General features: G+C 35.0%; 1 protein-coding gene across 1 annotated transcript in view; it reads right to left on the reverse strand.

The window, feature by feature from the left end:
• LOC137641614 (T-box transcription factor TBX20-like) overlaps nt 1-10,767 on the reverse strand; it is a 139,120-nt gene that overhangs the window by 102,915 nt on the left and 25,438 nt on the right. Inside the window, 1 exon segment of the mRNA XM_068374346.1 lies at nt 3,383-3,722. Coding sequence (XP_068230447.1) covers nt 3,383-3,722 — 340 coding nt within the window.

Genomic DNA, 10,767 nt, shown 5'->3' on the forward strand with positions numbered 1-10,767 from the left:
GTCTCCACTTGTCAGGAACTCCCTCGAAACGGCAAATGTCGCATCGATAGGTTATCAATGGATGACTTCTGGTGCCAGAAGGGGAAGGGAGAGCGAAAGGGGGAAAGAAATAGAGGGGAGGGGTTGGGGGAGGGGGGTAGAGGGGTATGGGTATAGCGATTGGTGAAGAGAATGAAAGGTTGATTATTGGGGAAAATATTATAGTGCGAATATACTCTTTGCGTACATCCCTTTTTTTCCTGTACGCTCAATGATGCTCTATTTTTTCCTCCCAAGACTGAAGGATCTTAGCGTGTCTGCAGCCGTTCTTAGGGCCACCGATAGCTCCTCGTTTTTCTCTTCCCTAACCTATTTCATCGTTAGAGATGATGGATTAGAAGTAATTGCAAGTTTATAAGGATAAAGGTGTGCGGAAGAGGGCGTTTATCCAGCCCCACGAGGTCGGCCAAGTGAGCGACACACGGTCTAACAGTCCCTGAGGGGAGGTCCATGACAATGGCGGCGCGTTCCGGAACGGTAACAGGGGCTGGCTGGGGGGAGACAGACAGGCTGTTCTGTGCACGCAAAATATCGTGCGAACACACACACACACACACACACACACGCACACGTACAGGGTATGGAAACTCATAAACAATCCTACTTATTATGGAAAGAATCTTTAATTTAAAGATCATCCAGTGTTTTTTTTTTTCAAGAATTTCCTTTCTGAAAAGCTAGAATACATTCAGATTTTTTTTTTCAAGAATTTCCTTTCTGAAAGTAGAGTATTTTCATATTTTCTGAAAGAAATACATTCCTAAAAGAAGTATAATATATTTTTTTCTTTTTTAAATTTCAAGAATTTCCTTTCTGAAAGAGACAATATTTCCGTAGTTTTATTATTGTGACACTGTAGGTTATTTTCTCCACTACGCCTATAATTGTATAAATAATAACCGTGATGAGAGAGAGAGAGAGAGAGAGAGAGAGAGAGAGAGAGAGAGAGAGAGAGAGAGAGACTGGTTAGGTGGTCGAAGGCGGGATGGCGCCAAAGTGTGTCGCGTATCCAATATCAGGACTGATTGATTATACATCTGTGATAAGTGAACTGTATCTCTGGAGCCCCAGTATCGTTTTAAACTTCACTAAAGAAGTTGTGCTAACAAAAAAAGAAAAATAATAGCACTGTCTGGTTTATTTACTTGATAGATTAATAACTTAATAAATAACTTTTCCTTCCTCATGGGTAGGATTCGATAGGCGCTTATTAATCACAAATAATTGCTTGGTGTCTTATATGAAATCTATTAATTTTCTATTGTGTATGGAGACATTGGTCATCAATATTTCCACGCAATTAACTGTATGTAAATAACCAGCCTCATCACCCTTTCCCCTTCCATATGACAACATATTCTCTCTCTCTCTCTCTCCTCTCTCTCTCTCTCTCTCTCTCTCTCTCTCTGTTGTTTCCCTCCCATCCTGTTTTCCTTCCCACACAGCCTCCCCTTCCCTCCGGAATGGACAGATGACATCGATGACGTGTTGTCTTTGGTGCCATCCCTTGGAGCATTGTCCCTGAGCGTGAAAATCAAATTAGAAACCCATAAAATTGAGAAGAAAGGCTTAACAAGCGAGTGTGATGTCACGGCGGGGGTCCGCCGTCTACCGCTGCTGGTGGAGTCGATGTATAGAAGGGTGAGGGTGGTGGGGGGGGGGGGGGGGGGGGAAGAGGGCGGACGTTAAGTGGTATGTAAGACGACAAGAAAACTAAAAAGAGTCCGAGCTTCGATCACTAGATCTTGAGCCGTGGTGAGGCGAGGAATGATGTTACTAATATTTGGACCAGATTATTTTTAATAAGGCCTGTTTAAAGGTTTAAAGGCCACTCTAGAATGGCAGAAGCAAAGGACAGTTACGATGTCCTAGCTAGGAGGACAATACCTTAGAGACTGACCATATGTATATATGATCAGCGTCCAAACCCCCTTTCCACCCAAGCTAGGACCAGGGAGGGCCAGGTAATGGCTGCTGATGACTCAGCAGGTAGATTTAAATGCTTTCCGGTTATTGCAAGGTTTTACATTGATGAATAGATATAGTAGGACCTTGGTTTAGTAAATAAGGAGAAGATAGGTTAAGAGGCAAAGCTATATTAATTGAAATGACTAAGTTATCACAATAGGACCTGATTGTTTGTAAAGTAATTTTCTAATCTTAGCTTAGATAAATGAGCGAACTTAGAGATTTTTTATATTCTCCCCACAAACACTACGAACATTCATACGTTAAAGTAAGTGTAAGATTTTGACATTAGCTAATTTACAATTTTGACTTTAATAGATATATAGTAACTTACCTTTCAGTTGAATACGGCGAATTAATTACCAAGAGATACGGTTATGATATATGAAAACTTTGAATGAATACAATATATATATATATATATATATATATATATATATATATATATATATATATATATATATATATATATGTATGTATATATATATATATATATATATATATATATATATATATATAAATATATATATATATATATATATATATATATATATATATATATATATATGTATATATATATATGTATGTGTATATATATATATATATATATATATATATATATATATATATATATATATATATATATATATAACGATACAAAGCATTAAATGAATACAAATGAAGCTCCACATACGAACGTTATGAGTTATCCTAAATATTAAAGTAACTCGAAAGTAACTAGACCGATAAGAAAGAAGTTTACGTGTTTATATTTTCAAGTAATCTTGGTTCCCCTTATTTTGGAGGAACTGAAATTTTGAATGAAGAGCAAACCAGTCTTCTAAGAGTATGTAACTCTGTAGAGGTATTAGTTTAATTTACAATATATAAATAAGAGGTACGGAATAGCACCGACATAAAATCGCAAGCTGATAACAAGAAAGTGCATATCGTGAAACTCCTACGAATATCTTTAGTAATTTTTTTTTTTTATGAATTTTAAGAGCGATAATGTGGAGTGTAGTATCATCCTAAAAAGAAGTCTCTCAAATACAAAAGGTCACTAGTGATAAGGAGGAGGTACAGTTGGCTTCATTAATTCGGGTACACTTCACGACTGAGAGCAAATAACTATTTTTTAAACAGCTATTCGTAAAATTAATAGAAAGGTTTTTGATCACGTGTTTACAAGCTCAGCTACGTTATTTAACAGTCAGCGTTGCAAACAGTTTCTCTTTTGCTAAACAGTTACCTGCTATATTGTGAGACTACAGCCGTGAGACGTCTACTTAGTCTTCAATGAAGTGTACGGAAATTAATGAACCCAATTGTATAAATCTTAAAAGTCCCAAATGGCCATCCTACAGTCCCTTACCTTCCAGTCTTGGTGATGATCATCTCCGTCCCGAGTTCGAAGAACTTCTCCCACAGTTCTTTGGTTTCCAGGTGGCAGTCGATGCTCTCCAGTTCGGGACAGTTTCCTTTCGTTTTCATTTCGAGCTTCGAAGGCTTTTCGGATTCTTTGCTGGCCGAGTGGGACTCGGATGAGGTCGATTCCGGAGACTTCGACCCCGGTCGGTCGAGTGGGTCTTTGCTGCTGTCGAGGTCACAGTCGTCCTTGTCCGAAACGAGTTCGATGTCGATGTCTTCGGCGTCGATGTCGGCTGCATCATCCAGTTCATCTTCGGACTTTATGCTGGTCTCGGTAAGTTTCTCTGGAAAGACAAATGATGGGAAATAGTGAGAATTTTTGATTGAATCATGCTATCATAAATCACACTTCGATCTTTATAGTTGAATTGAATTATTTGATTGATGTAACTATAATTCGTAATCCATATAAAATACATTTGTAGTGTTTTAAATTAAGTCTATGAATTAAAACTCGCATTAGTTCGCGTTGAGCCCGTACCAATTGTGTCATTATAGGATTGAGTCATTTAAGTTGTGTTACGTGATATCAGAAAAAAAAAATTGATTTTTATTCTAATCTATTATATTTGGAATACATATCCCGATTCACATTTTTCCCTTATGGGGGATGCAATTAGAGATGAAAAGGCCCTTTGAATTTGGGGATATTAGAACACTGTGCATACAAACAAAACTAACGGAGTCGTACGACGCATAATATGGTTGAGATTTAGCTAACGGGTTTAAGATTACTTTATAAATTCCTTAGTCGAATCCATTTCCGAAATAAGACTCTCATTTAGTATGTTTGAAATGACTTGCTATACCAGAAGGCTTATAGATTAGGAACTGTATGCGGAAGAAATAAAGACAAAGACACACACGCACACGCGCGCGTGCGCACATACATATCTATCTATCTATCTATCTATCTATATATATATATATATATATATATATATATATATATATATTAAAGAAGACATTGGGCTGGCCATCCTATCCCAAAAGAATTACTAGAAACGGAATATTATCGTCTTTATATATATATATATATATATATATATATATATATATATATATATATATATATATATATATATATATATATGCACCACAACCAGTGAGATGCTTATGGTTAAAAAAGAAAATATAACAGGAATTTTTCGTACTGTATTTACAATGTATATCTCACAAAACAGATTCCATTGTCATGAAGTAACGGAAAGGGAATGCCGATACTTAGTAAAGTAATAAATTCCGTCTTACACTTGAATCGAATAAAGCCAAACAAGGCATGACTCATCTTCGGTGGTGTCAACAGTGTCTCATGAACTGCATTCAGATTAAGGAACTCTGGAATGGCCAGTCACGTCCAGTTGTGTCTCAAGTAGATTTTGCTTTTTTTTTTTCAAATCGCGTTTCTTTGTAAAGGAAATTCTGTTTCGGTTTCGGTAATCTATTTTTTTTATGTTAAGAAAGTTTGGTTTGGCTTGGTTGGTTTAATTTTTCTTCTCTTTTGTTAAGGGTCTTTAGTCTATTGGATTCCATATTACCTTTTTTTTTTTTTTTTTTTTTTTTTTTTTTTTTTTTTTTTAAGGAAATTCTGTTTCGGTAATTTTATTTTTTTTGGTTTGGTTGATTTACCCTAATTGCTTTATTTTGTGAAGGAAGTTTAGATTTGGTTTTAATGAAGTCTACTGGTTTTTTTTTTTTAAGGAAATTCTGTCTCGGTAATTTTATCTTTTGTGTTAAGGAAATTTGGTTTTGTTGGTTTACCTAATTGCTTTATTTTGTGAAGGAAGTTTAGATTTGGTTTTAATGAAGTCTAGTGGATTTTTTTTTTAACCCGGTTTTCTTGTAAAAACAAATTCTATTTCGATGTCAGTATCTAATTTTTTTCTTTTAAGGGAGTTTGGTTTGGTTGGTTTAACTAATTTCTTTATTTTGTGAAGCGAATTTAATTTGGTTTCAATGAACTCACTTTTCTCGTGAAGGACCTTAGTATTTTTTTTCTATTTTTCGTTTTTGAATTTGGCTTTTTCATGCAACGTAACTTTAGATTCGTTTTCAGTTACCTCGTTTTGCCACGCAGATAAAGGTTACTTCTATTTTTACCATATTTGCTTTTGAAAGTTTTTCGGCTTTTATTTCAGTCCCAATTTATTTATTTTTTTTCCTTTTGCTGAAGGAAGTCCAATAAGTATTTCTGTATATTCCCCCTCCACATAAAATAAAAACGTTTTGTTTCACCTTTAGTTGATGGTAAAGGAAGAATGAGTCCGTTTCAGGAAATTTTCATAGTACTGATATTATTTTCGAGTTTCAATTTTTATTAGAATATAACTTGCGGGAGTCTATGTCAAATATGGACGACAAAAGATGAAATAATGATTCTCTTTTATTTTTAGACAAAACGTACAAATTTTGCTGTATTTCGGCCTAACTTGGTCCGTGACCAGGTTAAAATTTCTCGTTATAAACTTGAAAGTCATATTGTTTTCTATCCAGAATGAGAATGTATCAAATCCTCCCAAGTCATTTGAAACCATCATTATGCAGCGTGCATATCTACGTTAATATCTACCACTGAATAAAGAATACTTTTAACTTTCTGTAAGTTTCCGATCGCCTATTCTACATCAGTAAATTCTCAAAGACGAGAATTTCAATCATCATTATCAATTCTCTCAATCATCATTATCACGATCAATCCTTCGCTTGTGGGTCTTGGCCACGCCTCGGCCGATGCTGACATTCATTTTCATTGTTTTAGATGTCATTTCCTTCATCGAAGTGAAGTAACGAGAGACGCTTGTAATCACATGTTACCAAGGGGGAGAGAGAGAGAGAGAGAGAGAGAGAGAGAGAGAGAGAGAGAGAGAGTGTGTGTTCTAAGGATTTTGGGTGTATCAAAGACTTTTTAGTCCATCCGCGGAGACTCCATTTGCTCATGGGTACAGCGAATGAGTTTAAACGTTGAGAGAGTGTTTATGATCTTGTCTTAACTTATTCTTGAACTTGTTTACCGTGTTACTGTTCTCTACATCCGCTGGAAGTTTGTTCCATGTATATGTGAGAGAGAGAGAGAGAGAGAGAGAGAGAGAGAGAGAGAGAGAGAGAGAGAGAGAGAGCGATAAAACTAGTTTCTTAATCTCCAGATGATATTAGTGGTACTGTTTCCTCCCCATTAAAAAAAAAAAAAAAAAAAAAAAAAAAGGAAAAATATACTATAAAAAAATGTCTCGTCACACCATGTTTACTCTCTGTGATGGGGAAGGGGTTGGGGGATTAGGGGGTGGGTTGTTTAAGACGATATCCTACGAATGATCCCCTTATTCACGGAAGCGAAGGATCAAGATGCCGTTGATAAGGAGGCAATGTTAACAAGCCTTTGGAATTTCTTTTCAGTGACAAGTTTCATAAACAGTTTTTCTTTTCTTTCTTTTTTCTCCTACGTTCATGCCGAATGTGTTTACTTATGGGATTAATACAATGATGATTTAACGATCTGAGTGTAAAAGATAATGAAAATAGAGCTGATAAGAGCATTCTCCATCAAGCCCATTGCGTGTTTATCTTGAGTGGCAGCAGATGCACGTACAATGGCGATGTCAAGAATTCAAAAGAAATTAATTTTTAACTTTGAAATTAATTTTCGAACACTTACCTGTATAACTTAATTCAGCCGATCACATCTGTGTCGGCTAACACAGATGTGACTGGCTGAATTAAATTATACAAGATAAGTATGAGACAAATGAATTTTTGAAATTAAGATTAATTTTCGAACACTTACTTATATAACTTGATTCAGCCGATCACATCTGTGTCAGCCGACACAGCTGTGATCGGCTGAATTAAGTTATACAGATAAGTATGAGACAAATGAATTTTTAAATTCAAAATTAATTTTCGAACACTTACCTGTATAACTTAATTCAGCCGATCACAGCTGTGTCAGCCGAATCGGCTCGACACTGATGTGATCGGCTGAATTAAGTTATAAAGGATAAGTGTGAGACAATATTGTTCTTCAGGTAGTTTTGGTTTGTGAAGACTTGTAGAGATGAGAACGCAATAACTTTAATCACGTATCCATGTATGTGTGCTTGTATGTATATATGTATTTATCTATATAGTATTTCAAATTATTTTTATTCGACCTAAGGATGAGATGTATATTAGATTTTTAAATTTTATTTTCAAAGTGAAATTATATTTGTAAACTGTATCCTGTTAACACTTTATGTATTACATATGCAAATTTCCTCTCTAAATACCAGAATGAAAATGTATTTATTTTGTTCAAAATATAGCATGAAACACTTGAACTTCCCCCAAGAACACTCAATGCATTACCCGGCAAATAGTGCCTTACCATAAATTGAGAAAATATCGTCTGCAGCAACAAAAGGATATAGACCCAATTTTTATATCCCCTTTCTCTTTGGTTTCGGGCTGCATGATATTCATATTTTCATTACAATGTTCAACTGGCGTCACATTGCCAGAAGATATTGATTTTCTGACCTATAAATGTATTCGTTACAACATTACATTTGAGCGACGTGATTGAATGTATTACGATTTAGGATTCGTAGAGATTTCGAAAAGATAAATCAGAGACTAAGTCAAATAATTGCTGTTGAATATGTTTTCATCGAAGACGGATGAAGAAGGGTGTCTAAACGGGGGGGTAGAATCATCATCAAGTGTTCGTATTTTGGGTCACGTACGAGCTGAAAAGAAACTCGTCAGGGAGGGAATGACAGATGAGTAGATCGTACTCCCGATAGTGACAATTTCATGCCTTATCAACTGAAATCAAATGTTTTTATTCTAATCACAGAAAAGCGTCGGGTTGGACGTCGAAAATGCGATTTAACGGAGCACGTGTACACATACATAAACTCACTTACACACAAACAGTCAGAGTATAAATCACACTCTCCCCAAAAGAAAAAGGTTAAGGAAACAGAATGATTATATAATCGTCATTTGGACACTGAAAAACTACCGCTAACCTTGATTCACACATAACTCAAATATAAGTTAGGAAATAACAGGAATGAATCTGGGACATAAATATAAACTCCTGCAAAGCCGCCCTTCCGAAGTCCTTTAAAAAAAAAAAAAAAAAAAAAAAAGGAAGATATGCCACAGAGAATCCGCTGTAAACATTTAGCAGTTGTAACTTCAAAAACTGATGCTAACGCGAATAGGTTAAAGACATGAATAACGGCATAAAAGATAAAACTTAAAAGAGGTCATCTACAAGATGAATTAGGATAACTAAAGGAGAGAATTAGGACATAGAGGACAGTAACTTTCATGTCGAAAGTGAAGCAAAATTGTTACCCTACTCAAGATATTCGAAATGTGATATTAGAGGTAAAAACCCCAAATACGGATGAATTCCACCCACACACACACACACACACACACACACATATATATATATATATATATATATATATATGTATATATATATATATATATATATATATATATATATTTATATATATATATATATATATATATATATATATATATACATATATATATATATACAGTATATATATATATAATACATATATATATATATATATATATATATATATATATATATATATATATATATATGTATATACATATGTATATTTATATATATATCCATATATATATATATATATATATATATATATATATATATATATATATATTTGTGTGTGTGTGTATGTATGTATATATATACATGTATATATATAATATCTCAGTGGCACTGCCAGACGTATCTTACTAACAACACCGATCACGCGCGGAAACAGCGACTCTTCGACCCTTGCTGAGAATTCCAGCTGTGTGGCTAACATAAATTCGGACTTTTTGAAAGCAAAAGCAAACTGATTCACGTCGGTACTGAAGGCGCCGGCGAGTAAAATTTCCATTGCCAAGCAAAAGCGGTGTAAATGATGAAGCGCTAAATGTCACGACTAAAAGTTTGTTTACCAAAGAGATCACTTTCCTTTGGCGTTTGAATTACACGGAGCAAAATTTGAGACTCATGAATGTCAGCTTACGAAGAAAGCAAGAATGATGGAGTAGGCTACGGATCAGTAATTTGCTCGTAACACTTGTATAAATTCGCACGCACATTTGTCTATATATATATATATATATATATATATATATATTGTGTATGTGTTGTATACTTCCAGCCTTCTGGGATTGCTGTGAATTTGTCACATCTAGTCTATATATTTATATATATATATAAATATATATATATATATATATATATATATATATATATATATATATATATATATATATATATATATATATATATACTGTATCTATATATATATAACTACAAGCATCAGGAGAGAGAGAGAGAGAGAGAGAGAGAGAGAGAGAGAGAGAGAGAGAGAGAGAGTGCCTTTGATGCTTGGAGGGTTCCCTCTGAAAGAGATGGGACTTGGTTAATATCACGTTCGTTTCGAAACAGTGATTGATGGCTGTGACTGTGACTATTCCGAACATGAGACTTACATCATTGACGTTTTACATTTAAAGTAATTGTATTCATTATAATCATGCAATGGCATCGTTATATCTCTTATTTTCGAAACAAAATCAGAAAACTGGCAACGTGTGTTTCTGTCCACAGGTATATCCCTGGACATTTTTATCGTAAATTTAAAGGTTAAAGGTTAAAGGTGTCTGGTTTCAGTTCCAGTTCCATCAGAATAGATGCGCACCAGAACGTCAGCCGGGCAAGCCCAACCCCCCACGGTGATGCCCTACCACAGCAGTGGCCTCCCCAGTAAACAGCTTAAACTCATGGTACCGGGCGGGGACCGATCTGCTGCCATGCGAATGCTAGGCAAACACGTTACCCCTCTACTAGTCAGAAGGCTATGTTTGACAGACTATAGTTGACTTTTAACGTAAAAAAGCAAACTGGATGTCCTCCTTAAGATGGGGCTTATACATGTACATAAACGTATCTTTTCTAGCATATAGTATCTTAGAATCCATAGTTTTTACGCACAGTCACTTTTTCGAAATGATGCATATATGTGTACTTCTGTGTAATCACACATACACAAGCATGAGCCCGAGCGCAGGACAGGGCGCTTGTATTGATATGCAAAACATACGATACGATTTCGTACTTTTTAATATTAGCATGTGTGGGAGTAAGGTTTATATGTGGATCCGTGTTCGTCAACTTTCATGATGGCAAAGCGAGAAAATAGAGCATATTCTGGATTGACTTAAAATGAACTGTTTTTCATTTAAATTCTTTGTCAATATTCCTTTATTCAGTAGTATGTACTG

Source organism: Palaemon carinicauda, chromosome 5 (assembly GCF_036898095.1).
Source record: "Palaemon carinicauda isolate YSFRI2023 chromosome 5, ASM3689809v2, whole genome shotgun sequence".
Lineage (NCBI taxonomy): Eukaryota > Metazoa > Arthropoda > Malacostraca > Decapoda > Palaemonidae > Palaemon > Palaemon carinicauda.